Source organism: Macrobrachium rosenbergii, chromosome 55, assembly GCF_040412425.1.
Source record: "Macrobrachium rosenbergii isolate ZJJX-2024 chromosome 55, ASM4041242v1, whole genome shotgun sequence".
In the NCBI taxonomy this organism is placed as follows: Eukaryota; Metazoa; Arthropoda; class Malacostraca; order Decapoda; family Palaemonidae; genus Macrobrachium; species Macrobrachium rosenbergii.
Window position 1 is genome coordinate 64975012 of NC_089795.1, and position 15968 is coordinate 64990979.

Here is a 15968-nt window from a genome sequence, read left to right on the forward strand (position 1 = left end):
GTTTAGTAACTCATGCCTGCAAGAGAAATGTTGCTCAGCAACAATAAACATATAAAGAAATATCACCTTTACAATTTTAGTTTTTATTTCAATGAAAAGTTAATTGATTACCATCACAATAGACAACAAAATTTTGTTTCTTAACGCAAGATATATTTGTACCTAACCGTGTCTGGTACGATATTTAATGAAAGTCTTATCAAAACCAAATAACTTTTATCGTTTTTTCTTTTACCAATTTGCATCAAGCACCAGATACCATCATATCTGTCGCAACATCAGGTATAAAAAGACCTCAATCTCGTCAGCATAATCACTCGGCACGGTTGACTCTCCTGGTTTACAGGTAACTATCTCTCTCTCGTTAAGTCTGAATCCCATCCTATAACGGCAAAGTAAGAACTTCGCGTTTTTCCATTAATCAAAACAACCAAAAAGCGATTTACTCCTATTAATACACAAAAATTACCTTTTCACTAAGATAACAGTAAAAAATATACTCTACCTCTTATGATATTATATACTTCATACGGATCTCAAAAGTGACTGCGTTTTCATATTACTCGAATGTATTTCCAAAGTAACAACAAAGCTATTGACGACATCTCTTCCAGCACTATCAAGAACCCAACCAACAATGAAGCTGGCAGCTCTGTTGGCGCTGCTGCCTCTAGTAGCAGCGGCTGGAATACCCCCAGAAAATGAAGGAGTTAACTGGGCTGTCCTTGTTGCTGGATCCAGTGGATGGTTCAACTACCGACATCAGGTACAACCAAACGATTTTTGCAGTTAGAACTGAAAATCCGTGTGAAGCATTCACCACAGACTTTAAACTAATGTCAAGCTAAACATACAGTACTTTGTGAAAGATGAACGACTCTCAAAACATATTTTCCATTGCAGTCCGACATCTGCCACGCATACCAAATTATGCATGACCGTGGTATTCCTGATGAACGTATCATTGTGATGATTTATGACGACATAGCCGATAACTCAGAGTAAGTATAATTACCATCTCAAAAAATACTCATTCCAGCTGAAATTTTCTTGCATTTTCATTCCCACCCTGCACAGTCAAAAATTATCGGCGAGATTTTCCAACTTCATTCATCCTTATCTTCAAAATTCCTAGGAACCCATACCCAGGACAGATTTTCAACCATCCTGAAGGATCAGATGTTTACGCTGGAGTTCCCAAGGACTACACAGGTACAGAAATCACACCTGAACTTTTCCTAGCTGTACTCCAGGGCAATGAGCAAGCTGTCCAAGGTGTGGGCTCCGGAAAGGTGGTCAAAAGTGGTCCCAATGACCGTATCTTCGTCAATCTGGATGACCACGGAGCAGTTGGACTCTTCGCTTTTCCTTGGGGAGAACTAATGGCAGATGAATTCGCCGCAGTTGTCACAAGTATGCATGATGAAGGAAAATACAAGGAGGTAAGCAAACAAACTCTTCCTATTAAAAAACATGAAAAGACATGCATTCCTTATCAAGATGATTCGGTACGTGTGTATACACCAATTTATACATGACCTTAATCTGCTCTCTATTCCAGTAAAAACAATATTAAGAATATCCTGCACCGTTGTCACCATCAGAAGCATTTCTAACGACTTGATATATTAATGGAATAAGTCCTCTTCCAGTAAAAACACTACAGGTGATATTTAACAAACCTAACTCGATATGAGTAAAAACAGAAAATAAAAAGGTTTTGCAAGCACCAACAACAAGCACACGTGGGGAAACGGCTAAAGCTTTATTCTTTTTTCAAATGTCAGATTATGATTTACATCGAGGCCTGTGAGTCGGGATCTATGTTCGAAGACCTTTACCCAGCTTCTCTTAAAGGTGAGCACTCACATTCATGCTAAATATTATCACAAGAAAGTTGATACGTCAAGTGTGTGTGTGTGTATATATATATATATATATATATATATATATATATATATATATATATATATATATATATATATATATATATATATATATATATATATACATATACATACATACACACCGGTATATATATATAATGTAAATATGTGTGCCTGCGCACTCACAAAGCAACCATTACGTAATATCATTATTTTACAAACTGCGAAGGTGACAGTTAATCCAACAGTCAAGAGGAAAACTGCACAAAAAAAAAATCACATAATAACCTAATATATCTATTCCCTGTGGGTTGGCTACAGAGAATATACTATATAATGTATAATATATTTTCTAAAAAAAATTCCACCAGTTACCAATAATTATCACTAAATCTGAAACCATCTTGCAACACAGAAAAAATATCTCTTAAATATGATGACAATGAAATTCACACACAAATATTATAATGACCGAAATTCAGCTCAAGTTAAATCTAAAAAAATTAATCTGATACGCCATCGTTGGCAAAGCAAATAAAATGTTCGAGGAAATTAGGAAATCACAGCCAAACTCAAAATGTGAAATCTGCCACCATCACATCTAAAAGGAATAGCTGGCAGCCAATATTAAGAACTTTACAGACTATTCTTTGACAGACAATACTCTTCTTATCATTTAAGCTTATGGCCTGTCTGCATCAAGCCCCTCAGAATCGTCCTGGGCAACCTACTGTGACAATCCATACGGAGTTTGCCTTGGTGACGAGTTCAGTGTTAACTGGATGGAGGATACTGAAGCCGTAAGTTTTACTCTAAGAAGCTTCTATGTAGTGAACTGTAACGAATTCAGTCACAACTAAGTGCTAGTTAAAGCTCCAATTACAACTTTCCGAAATCCTTGATGATGAGTAACGCAGTCTAAACATTCAATACTAATCTTCTAAATGCATAATGGGGCACGTGTTGTATACTCCAGTTCCAGTATAAAATATACGAATGTCCAATTTATAAAACACACTATAGTAGGCACATAACAATCATTACAAAATGGGTCTAATTTTCATTACAGAATGATCCAACCACCGAGACCCTCAAAACTCAATTTGAAAACACAGAAAAGCTGACCTTAGGATCACAGGTCATGCAATGGGGTGACACTTCAATAGACGCACAAGTTGTAGCCACATTCTTTGGTCCTACCAGTTCGGCACCTAAGAAGTACTCCACCAAACGTACTCAGGTATCTTATTTTTAATAATATTGAGATTTAAAAAGAACCAATTTGTTGATAAAGCTACTCAAATACTTTAACCCTTCCTGCCTCTACAACATAATCATTCTCCAAATATATGAATGTGCAACTCTCAAATATCAAAAACTTTACTCATTTAGCACGATTCCTCTCTGCCTATTTTCATCATGAAGTAACCACCCAAAACTATAAAGACTCTTGAAGGATATTAATGCATTTTCAGGAGACTTCTATACCAGTTCAAGACGTGCCCCTTGTTATGTTGGAACGAAAACTGAAGTCTGCAACAAATGAGTTAGATAAGAAGACTAAAGCAAAGGAAATTGCTGCCCTCAAAGAGGTATGTGCATACTGTTTCCCGCCAATTGGAAATTACAAAATATCAACTTGCTAACAGTTTTGTACCAGCTTCACATTTTATTTGTTACATGAAACTTATTCTGTTTTTTTTTACTGAATTTCAGAGGCGTGAGTTTGTCCACACAACAATGAAAAACATTGCCCTTTCTGTAACTGGTGACGAGAAGCTCATCGAAGAGATGATGGTGAAGAAGAACACAAAGATTACTAACTGGAGTTGCTACAACCCAGTTGTTCATGCTTTCAGCGAGAACTGCTTCAATCTTGGCCAGGTAAGATCAACAATACACAGGCGTTCCTATTGTGCCAAATTTACAGTAATCCATACTTTTACTTTTATCAGAAGAACAAGTATTATATAATTCTACGCCTCTGACACCTACACACAATTACTGCAAATGATTCGAAAAAAAAATGCTTCCTATGAAAACATTGTTCAGTTATATATTAGGCCCTAGTCTTAACCATTCATTATCTTTTCAGAGCACGTACGCCCTAACTACTGTTCACACACTGCTCCATCTGTGCGAGGCTGGATATAGCACCAGTGATATTATCAACAGCATGAAGTCAGTGTGCTACTTCCCTACAATTGAAAATGCCTTCTAAACATTTCAAGACTGGTGAATTAGAAATGCCTGTAAAAATGAATTATTCTCAATCTAATAATGTAAAATCATTATCACTCTTCATATGATAAATAATACAATTCTCATAAGTCTAAGAAAAGAAGTGTCACATCAGAACTTTCACTCTTAAGGAAAGTGTAAAATATCAGTCTTTTTTAGAAAGTTAATGTTAGGAAATATATTCATACACTACATGCATGTGAATACAATATTAACATTTCACGGTATGATTGTGTTGGAATGAGAATATTCAACTAATCTAAGTAATCAAATATAATGCTCTCAACAGCTTTAACGGGAATTTTTATTATCTTGAACTCTTTGAGTCCTAAACCCAACAGACTCACTTGACCCAATACTACTTACGACATGCTTCTAAAGCCTGCTGTATGACTGTAAGTAAGACTTTTGGGATGAGGTTGCTAGTTCAGTGAACAAGCCTTCAAGATAGTCACTGGAGCTTCCAACCCAACAAAATCAGTTACCAATTTCGCGGCATTGCAAATGCATTACTGTTCTGCATTTATTCCCTCCATCTGTCCTAACCCTCAATGTTAAACATCACAGATCATACGGCATGCAATGTATCAAAACTCTAACATATGTCCGTAACAACGTATCTTTCATTTACCTTACTGACCTTCAGGGCCTCATTTTCACTTGTGCTCATATCTACCATAATCCTATAATTTGTCAGTTTTGACGAGTATTATTGGAGCTTACAGACAAAACTCGATCTATTTTACCATATGGGTTGAGGTGTGGTCACAGCTGAAACCATAAACTCCAGCGCCTTACAATTCCTTCCATGCCTAGCTGTCCTCCTAATCATAAAAAGTCAAACAGACCTTATGGAGAGGAACATAAGTTTTGAATGCCTGTCCCATGCGTTTGTTGTATCCACATCAATGGTTGATAGTTTACAATTTGATTAAAGTACAATTTGCCAGATACTTACTCATGAATAACTCTGGTTTTAAATACACAATATAAAACCTTAGCATAGTTTTAAGCTTTGTCAACCAATATTTTCTAAAAAAAATTGTGTAATGCACTAAAAAGCAGTTCATTTTTTTTATCTTTATTTAGTACTCTTTATAGAAATTACAAATTTTTTAGAGTAATTTGTATTTTACTTATGTATACAAACAAGGGTCTTTAAAACAAGTATCCTTCAGCAGGAGCTGGATATGGGCACTGAACTTAACAGGGTAGATAAATTGCTATTACGGGGGTGGTGAGCGGGGGATTACCAATAGCTTATCATCATCCACAAGCACGTTCTCCTTCGGCCTCAGGGACAAACAAGACTGACTGTGGGCAATCTGATAAAGTACTCTGGTTTGTATACTTTTGAAATATACAAATTATTTCAATATTTTTTTAACTGCTCAAACAGAATTAGAAACCACCACCTTTCTATAGAAGACTCAGATCCCAGGTGAGGCTTATCTCTGTCAACAGACAGGAAGCTACATGCAGAAATATCATGAACACAGTCATGAAAAGGGGACAATTAATGACTCCTGTAACCTCCTACTCAGTCTGACATATGGGCACCTGAGAGATAGGGGCCTGAGACTGATTGTGTGGGAAGAGCTCCTCTCCAATGGAGAGAGAGAGAGAGAGAAGAGAGAAAAAAAAGCGGGGGTTGGGGGGTTGGCTTAATGAAATTTTTACCAAGATGTTCCAGTTATCCAGCCACCAAGCAATATTCTCTCTGTTCAAGGGCATTAGCTGGGTGGAGCTGCTTGGGGCTGACCAGTGCTGATTCAGCTGCCACTGGAGAGAGCACAGGCGGAGACAGCACAGGTGAAGCACCCTTGTAGAACAAGCTTCTCCAATAATGACCGCTAGCCAAAGATGACCTGCCAAGTTGATCTGGTTGTTCCAGTCTAGAAAGGAACTGCAGTACTACTTCAATAAGCTTTGTTCACACTAGAGTTGGAAACTCAATCACTACTGGCTTATCTACGAGCTTGCCTTAGTACTTTGCCACAATCCCAAGTTAATGGCAAAATTGAAAGAAGGCAGACTGTTCTGAAATAACTGTCTCGTTTAGATAATGCAGCTGGCAAATACTTTGCAAGTGACGCCAACCTGAACCAAAGTGAACACGTGGGTGAACACCTGGGGGTGTGTGTTTTGCTTCTATCACTAGCCCTTCACATCATTGAAAGAATGAAGTCGCCCACTGTGAAGGAACCTAACTCTAAATATGACGTTTCCATCCTGTAGCAAGTCTTTATACAAACATACAGCAAATGGTTTCCACGGATAAAGTTTTTTATGCACAATACAGCTTATTAACTTTGCTGATAGTATGGGTACTATAAGCATATTTTAAAATGCTTATTATAATGGTAATAATTTTTTCACTTATGGCACAGGGCAAAGAAAATGGAACACTTTTACCCTTGCCTAATTTTTTTACCTCTATTAGCATTCAAGAACTGACTTTGAACAAGTAATTAAATAATGAACTTTACATCTTAATTAAGATGCTGCCGCGTAATCATTTTACAATCTGGCAATATTTTTCAACAATGTGGATACACTCATCATTACCATCATTGCCTACAACTCAATGTGAAGCGAGGGACCTCAGAGAAATTCCTTCACTCCTCTCTTTCTTGAGCTTTCTATTCCATGTCTCTGGGAGACCTCCTCATAATTCTCATCCACAGGCGCTCAACTCCTCGAATTAATCTGGCGCCAACAGAGCCCAGCTGACACTATCACGTATCATTCCCATGGGGTGGTGCGAAGGGCATGCCCAAGCAATTTTCCTTTACTTAATGCCTCATTTAATCATCGAGTTTCTGCATTTTCCCTTCCAATATTCTATATGCTAGTTACTACATATTAGAAAGACAACCTATTTCATGCTTTCCCCACTTCATCCCATTGTCATCAATATTTCTTACTGGATATATCTTAGGTCACGTATCTATACATGATGCATTCTATTAATCACACTTTGTAAATTTTGTGATATTTTTCTGATTAAAACAGAATTATCTGCGTATTCTGAGCAAACCGTCTTTCGTTTTCAATATAAACATTCTCTTCTAAATCCTACCACGCTTTTCATTATATAATCCATGACAACGACAAACTGCAAAAGTTAAATTAATATTATTGTATACACAATCATGTGTATGCATAACTGTTAGTATAACAGCGTAAATGCAATAAGAAAAATGCACATCCTAAATAGTATATACATTTGCTTCACTGTCATCCGAGGGGCAAGAAATAACCGTCATATCCTTTGGAATGTCACTGAGTTTATCCATATTGCGCATTATACACGCAACAGGTACTCTAAAAAAAAAACCCATTGCAAAACCTACTGGTACACATCTTATCAGACAACGAGTTTCAAGATGGAAAATTTCCTTTGCCTAGATCAGCATGACGAACCTGAACCCAGCGGCAAAAAACAATTGTGTTTAACTGCAATTCAGGGTAAGGATATGATGTAACTTAGCATTTAAATCAACCTGGGTAAATAATACCTGGAACTCCAATGACAAGCAAGTCTGATGTTAATAACAGAAAACATTGCCACAAAGACCTATACAAAGACAACACGATGAATGGAGGGAAAAATTATCTTGAAAAGTTATTATGACAATGCGTACAGAAAAATCGGTATTATTAGACTTAGTGGAACTTGAAAACAACCATTATTTGGATACTGTCATACATTCCCAAAGATAATCGATAATAAACTATTTAAATCTAACCTAGATGTCCAGCAATAACGTAATTATAATTTTTTGCTAATTGAATTGAATACAGAATTTAGGCCAAATGCCAAGCACTAGGACCTATGAGGTTATTCAGCGCCGAAACGGAAAATGACAGTAAAAAGGTTTGAAAGGTGTTACGGAGGAGAACCTCGCAGCTGCTCTATGAATCAATTGTCAGGAGAGGGTGGAAAGTAAGAAAGATGAAAGAGAATATGAAAGGGGGTACAGTAAAAGGAACGAGAGGAGTTGCAGCTACGGGCCGAGGGGACGCTGCAAAGAACCTTAAGTTTTGCCTACAGTGCACCGCGTGAGGTGCACTGACGGCACTAGCCACCCACGGGGTTCGTGCCAATTTAAATTCACTCAACTGAAAGAGGGGCTCTCAAAAGAAAATCACTTAAGAAATTCATTCACTAACAAAGGTCTAGTCTAAACCCATTTTTATTTGTTTATTATTGCGCAAGCTTTGTCTGTCCGTCCGCACTTTTCCTGTACGCCCTCAGATCTTAGAAACTACTGAGGTTAGAGGACTGCAAACTGGCATGTTGATCATCCACCCTTTAATCATCAAACATACCAAATTGCAGCCCTGTAGCATCAGTAGTTTTTATTTTATTTAAAGTTAAATTTAGCTCTAATCGTGCGTCTGGCAATGCTGTAGGATAGGCCATCACTGGGCCGTGGCTGAAAGCTTCATGAGCCGCGGCTCATACAGCAAACTTGATTGCGCCGAAGAAACTTCGGCGAAGTTTTTACTGGTTATTATTGAACATAATAAATGTCAAGAAAAATCAACAAGGGGTAAAACATATTTCAGCAATCATCTATGTCAGTAACAAGTAAGGACATGGTGCATTACAGTATTTTACCAATTTCTCATACCTGGAGGACCTTCAATAGCAATACCTTAAATGGAATGAAAGACCTCTGACACTGGAGAATGTGACACAGGTGCTTCTGCAGAATGTGGATACTGGTTCTCGAATAAACAAATAACACAAACGAATTCTTAAGGTGTGACTCTATTATCTAAAAGTAAACAGCACAAGCACCAATTGCTAAACCCCTCAAAGAAGATACCCAAAAATAAGTTCTGGACATTGAACAGAACTTCATAAAATCCATGACAACACAAAGGACACGATCAGAACACTGCAGAGTATTGTGTAGATTTACTGGGTAATCACTAATTTAAGCAAATGGTACACAGGTTTTGACGTTTGTTTTTTTCTGAATTCTGTACAATCTGAGTGAAAAAAATAATGAAAATGTACTACGAAGAAACATAGAAATTCATTTCATTTTCCACAGGCATCTAACGGCATACTATATTATCAATAAATATTTATATTTATGTTAATTCACTGCTAGTTTACGAACTCGTATCTGCAAGAGAATTCCTGCCCAGAAACAATAAACAAATAAAGAAAATAGTGACTTTACGACTTACAAAAAAATACCCAAAATATTTTCTTGCTCAACACAAAATATATTCGTACCTAACCGTTTCTGGCACGAGATTCAATGAACGCGTTATCAAAACAATCGTTTTTACCATATTTTTTTTTATTTGTAAAGTAAATTTCCCTCAAGCAATAGATACCATCATATCTGTCGCAACATCAGGTATAAAAAGACCTCAATCTCGTCGGAATAATCACTCGGCACGGTTGACTCTCCTGGTTTACAGGTAACTATCTCTCTCTCGTTAAGTCTGAATCCCATCCTATAACGGCAAAGTAAGAACTTCGCGTTTTTCCATTAATCAAAACAACCAAAAAGCGATTTACTCCTACTAATACACAAAAATTACCATTTCACTAAGATACCAGTAAAAAATATAATCTGTCTCTTATGATATATACTTCATACGGATCTCAAAAGTAACTGCGTTTTCATATTACTCGAATGTATTTCCAAAGTAACAACAAAGCTATTGACGACATCTCTCCCAGCACTATCAAGAACCCAACCAACAATGAAGCTGGCAGCTCTGTTGGCGCTGCTGCCTCTAGTAGCAGCGGCTGGAATACCCCCAGAAAATGAAGGAGTTAACTGGGCTGTCCTTGTTGCTGGATCCAGTGGATGGTTCAACTACCGACATCAGGTACAACCAAACGATTTTTGCAGTTAGAACTGAAAATCCGTGTGAAGCATTCACCACAGACTTTAAACTAATGTCAAGCTAAACATACAGTACTTTGTAAAAGATGAACGACTCTCAAAACATATTTTCCATTGCAGTCCGACATCTGCCACGCATACCAAATTATGCATGACCGTGGTATTCCTGATGAACGTATCATTGTGATGATTTATGACGACATAGCCGATAACTCAGAGTAAGTATAATTGCCATCTCAAAAAATATTCATTCCAGCTGAAATTTTCTTGCATTTCTATTCCCACTCTGCACAATCAAAACTTATCGGCGAAATTTTCCAACTTCATTCATCCTTATCTTCAAAATTCCTAGGAACCCATACCCAGGACAGATTTTCAACCATCCTGAAGGATCAGATGTATACGGTGGAGTTCCCAAGGACTACACAGGTACAGAAATCACACCTGAACTTTTCCTAGCTGTACTCCAGGGCAATGAGCAAGCTGTCCAAGGTATGGGCTCCGGAAAGGTGGTCAAAAGTGGTCCCAACGATCGTATCTTCGTCAATTTGGATGACCACGGGGCACCTGGATTCTTCGCTTTTCCTTGGGGAGAACTAATGGCAGATGAATTCGCCGCAGTTGTCACAAGCATGCATAATGAAGGAAAATACAAGGAGGTAAGCAAACAAACTCTTCCAGTTAAAAAACATAGTCTACTATCTACGCTAAAAAGACATGCATTTCTTATCAAGATGATTCGGTACGTGTGTATACACCAATTTATACATGACGTAAATCTCCTGTCTATTCCAGTGGAAACAAAATTAATGAATAACCTGCACCGATGTCACCATTAGAAGTATTTCTAATGACTTGGTATATTAATGGAATAAGTACTCTTCCAGTAAATACACTACAGGTGACATTTAACAAACCTAACTCGATATGAGTAAAAACAGAAAATAAAAAGGTTTTGCAAGCACCAACAACAAGCACACGTGGGGGAAACGGCTAAAGCTTTCTCTTTTTTCAAATGTCAGATTATGATTTACATCGAGGCCTGTGAGTCGGGATCTATGTTCGAAGACCTTTACCCAGCTTCTCTTAAAGGTGAGCGCTCACATTCATGCTAAATATTATCACAAGAAAGTTAATACGTCAAGTGTGTATATTATATATATATATATATATATATATATATATATATATATATATATATATATATATATATATATATATATATATATATATATATATATAATATATATATATATACATATATATATATATATATATATATATATATATTATATATAATATATAATATATATATAGTGTGTGTGTGTGTGCGTGTGTGCGCGCGCACACACACAAACTCACAAAGCAACCGTTACGTAATATCATTATTTTACAAATTGCGAAGGTGACAGTTAATCCAACAACAGTCAAGGGGAGAACTGCAAGAAAAATAATCAAATAATAACCTAATGCATCTATTCCCTGTGGGTTGGCTACACAAGAATATACTGTATAATGTATATTATATCTACTTCTAAAAAAAATATTCCACCAGTCACCAATAACTATCACTAAATCTGAAACCATCTTACAACGCAGAAAAAAATCTCTCTTAAATATGATGACAATGAAATTCTCACACAAATATTATAATTGCCGAAATTCAGCTCAAGTTAAATCTAAAAAAATTAATCTGATACGCCATCGTTGGCAAAGCAAATAAAATGTTCGAGGAAATTAGGAAATCACAGCCAAACTCAAAATGTGAAATCTGCCACCATCACATCTAAAAGGAATAGCTGGCAGCCAATATTAAGAACTTTACAGACTATTCTTTGACAGACAATACTCTTCTTATCATTTAAGCTTATGGCCTGTCTGCATCAAGCCCCTCAGAATCGTCCTGGGCAACCTACTGTGACAATCCATACGGAGTTTGCCTTGGTGACGAGTTCAGTGTTAACTGGATGGAGGATACTGAAGCCGTAAGTTTTATTCTACGAAGTTTCTATGTGAATTCAGTGTCACAACTAAGTGCTAGTTAAAGCTCCAATTATAGCTTTCCGAAATCCTTGGTGATGAGTAACGCAGTCTGAACATTCAATACTAATCTTCTAAATGCATAATGGGGCATGTGTTGTATTCTCCCGTTCCAGTATAAAATATACGAATGTCCAATTTATAAAACACACTATAGTAGGCAAATAATAATTAAAAAATGGGTCTAATTTTCATTACAGAATGATCCAACCACCGAGACCCTCAAAACTCAATTTGAAAACACAGAAAAGCTGACCTTAGGATCACAAGTCATGCAGTGGGGTGACACTTCAATAGACGCACAAGTTGTAGCCACATTCTTTGGTCCTACCAGTTCGGCACCTAAGAAGTACTCCACCAAACGTACCCAGGTATCTTATTTGTAATACTAGTGAGATTTAAAAAGAACCAGTTTGTTGATAAAGCCACTCAAATACTTTAACCCTTCCTGCCTCAACAACATAATCATTCTCAAAATATATGAATGTGCAACTCTCAAATATCAAAAACTTTACTCATTTAGCACGATTCCTCTCTGCCTATTTTCATCATGAAGTAACCACCCAAAACTATAGACTCTTGAAGGATACTAATGCATTTTCAGGAGACTTCTATACCAGTTCAAGACGTGCCCCTTGTTATGTTGGAACGAAAACTGAAGTCTGCAACAAATGAGTTAGATAAGAAGACTAAAGCAAAGGAAATTGCTGCCCTCAAAGAGGTATGTACATACTGTTTCCCGCCAATTGGAAATTACAAAATATCAACTTGCTAACAGTTTTGTACCAGCTTCACATTTTATTTGTTACATGAAACTTATTCTATTTTTTTTTACTGAATTTCAGAGGCGTGAGTTTGTCCACACAACAATGAAAAACATTGCCCTTTCCGTAACTGGTGACGAGAAGCTCACCGAAGAGATGATGGTGAAGAAGAACACGAAGATTACTAACTGGAGTTGCTACAACCCAGTTGTTCATGCTTTCAGCGAGAACTGCTTCAATCTCGGCCAGGTAAGATAAAAAATACACAGGCGATCCTGTTGTGCCAAATTTACAGTAATCCATACTATTACTTTTATCAGAAGAACAAGTATTATATAATTCTACGCCTCTGACACCTACACACAATTACTGCAACTGATTCCCAAAGAAACAACACATGCTATCTATGAAAACATTATTCATTAATACATTAGACCCTAGTCTTAACCATTCATTATCTTTTCAGAGCACGTACGCCCTGACTACTGTTCACACACTGCTCCATTTGTGCGAAGCTGGATATAGCAGCAGTGATATTATCAACAGCATGAAGTCAGTGTGCTACTTCCCTACAATTGAAAATGCCTTCTAAACATTTCGTGGCATGTTTACTGAACATCCCTATGAAACTGAATTATTTTTAATCTAATACTGTAAAATCATTACCCCCTCTACACAACATGATACATACTTTAATTCTCAAAAAAGTCTCGGAAAAGTAGATACGCTGGAACTTTACTGTAAGGACAACGTAGAACTATTTATATGTCTTTTTGGAATATTGTCTTCATACTTTATATACATGTGAATAAAATACTAATATTTCAAGGCAAGATATTTATTTGAATGAAAACATCCAACTAGCCATGGTAATTAAATAGAAAGCTTTCTATGTCTGTACTGTTAAGTTTATTTTACCATGAATTCTTTATAACGAGCCAGCCACTCTGCTAGGTTCTTAGGGACCCCTTTGACATAATACTACCTACATCATGCTTAAAAACCATGCTACAACACATGAAAGCACTGAATTTTGGAATAAGGTAGCCCACTAAACAAGCCCAAAAGTTGGTCGTGGGAGATTCTTATAAATCAACTTAACCTGTCAGCAAAAAAGGCCATATGGGATGGGCAACATAGCTCGCTGGATGAAAAAGGAGAGGTTAAGAATGGGTAATACCTCCAATTTGACTGCATCTTGACAGATGGGAGATTTCGGACACCAGGAAACAGAAATGAGAGGAATGAATTACAAAGTTTTAGTAGAGGAAATAATTCCAAAGTAAATGTGGAATAAGGTGTTAAAACTATGGAGTAGCTCTAAAGGAAAGGAATTTTGCCCTTCGGTTTGCCAAAAGAGGTACATGACTGAGTTCTAAACGAAAGAGGAAAAAAAAAAAAAACTTGGACTTTACACCTAACATGATTTCTCTTTCAAGACTCTTCTACTATTAAAGCTATATATGCATTAATGCAGGAAAACGACATCTAATAATAAAGTATACCGTCTTATATAGGACATGAGTCAACGGAAAAAACTGTAGTGGTATGTTAACACTAAACCCAATGATGGCATTAGGATTTACATGTTTTTCCTAATGCTGACGGTAATGGTGCTTATGCATCATATATTTCTACCTTTACCATAGAACTTGATGATACCTTACCAGTGCTGAAAAAAATTTAAACCAGTCATTTGAGAATTCTTATTTCACTTGGATATTTTTACTGGTACAGACGATTACAGAGATGATAGGTGGTTAAAAATTAAATTTTGCTTGGAAGCAGCACATACAAGCATGACAGTAAAGGAAGAGGCAGCTAGCCTGACACAGAGTATAGTAGTATCAAATACCATACAAAGAATGATTCATTTACCGTTTAGGGAGATATTACAACTACAGTAGGGAAAACAAAGACCTGGCCAATCTACTGTGAAGCTGATTATTAGTAGCCATTAAATTCTGGAAATATAAAATTGGCTCTCACTTGAGGATACAGCACTGTGCCTACAGAAGGTGCTAAACTACCCTTTGCTGATCGAGATTAGGCCACGCATAACTAACTCAGAGGTTTTTAATGGTTAGTCAACCTGGGCAATTTTGATTTGCTTAGTCCCCTTGACAGCAAGGTGACCTTTAGTTGAATGCCCGTCTTTAGGACTTGTAAAGATGTTTCTTCTCCAAATGCTAGGATGGAAATTATCTGCCCTATCAAGGATATTCTAGTTGTTTTAAAACCAAAATGAGATTAAATTCTGAGAACAGCTCAGTCGTCTTCATAAAATATACTTTATCTTTAAAGAAATGAGTATTTTCATACAATTTCATGATTCTACTCGGGCCATGTGGAACCCAAAGTTAACAAAAATGAATCAATGTCCATTTGAACGGCAGACGGCTTTAGAGAAACTAAGCACAGCTGAGTACCGAATTACCCTCATTTGGTCTAGCAAATTTAATGTAGTTCCGCTACCAACTTTTGTATTTATTACTGTTTCTCTCTGATCTCTACACAAATCTCCCTATTTTTTACCATGTACTGTTCCATAAATGGCATGAATCATTTCATGTATAACATTTCTATACATAATATACAAAATAGTTGACATTGCGGCCTCTGGTTTTTTCTTCACATAACATTTCTAGCCAGTGGTCTACTTGAGACTTAAGGTAGTGCAGAAATACACAGAATACAGCACCTATGAATAGCAGTACACTCATAGCTTCAACACCAATGACCACTGGCAGGGGATATAAGAAGGAATTTGCTTATGAATGATAGACAACTATGATGATGGGCAGATTTCAAAACAGGTTTTATATAAAACTTCTCTCTCTCATCAGAATAGTGAGCGGCAACTTCTGAAGCAAACAACAGCTTAATCTTTGAGAGACAACATTCATAGACAACGAAAAGTCTTGACGCAATAACTTCCTTTCAGAAGTGTCTATAAGAAAAAAACAAAGCTTTTTTTTCAGCAGCGACAATCAAGAATTAGAACATTTCGATTATGCCCAAGAATATACCATTATCATCCAGACGAGACATACCTGAGGCTAGAACATATTCTTGTGGTCTTTTTTCACAGGCGTAATTTGCCTTACTCAAAATTAAATTTCACTCAAATAGTACTAATTCATAAGTTGATGAAA

The 15968-nt window shown here is 36.7% G+C and overlaps 2 protein-coding genes across 2 annotated transcripts; both read left to right on the top strand.

Annotated features, from left to right (window-relative positions):
• Positions 1-231: 231 nt before the first annotated feature.
• On the top strand, positions 232-4422 carry LOC136835345 (legumain-like). Its single transcript, XM_067098727.1, has 10 exons — positions 232-346; positions 615-766; positions 904-1001; positions 1136-1442; positions 1788-1857; positions 2568-2686; positions 2956-3126; positions 3362-3478; positions 3603-3770; positions 3982-4422. Exons 2-10 carry the CDS (start codon positions 638-640, stop codon positions 4105-4107), a joined length of 1305 nt encoding a protein of 434 aa, XP_066954828.1. The 5' UTR covers positions 232-346; positions 615-637; the 3' UTR covers positions 4108-4422.
• Positions 4423-9457: 5035 nt separating this feature from the next.
• On the top strand, positions 9458-13641 carry LOC136835346 (legumain-like). Its single transcript, XM_067098728.1, has 10 exons — positions 9458-9575; positions 9841-9992; positions 10130-10227; positions 10362-10668; positions 11032-11101; positions 11876-11994; positions 12250-12420; positions 12654-12770; positions 12895-13062; positions 13280-13641. Exons 2-10 carry the CDS (start codon positions 9864-9866, stop codon positions 13403-13405), a joined length of 1305 nt encoding a protein of 434 aa, XP_066954829.1. The 5' UTR covers positions 9458-9575; positions 9841-9863; the 3' UTR covers positions 13406-13641.
• The last annotated feature ends 2327 nt before the right edge of the window (positions 13642-15968 follow it).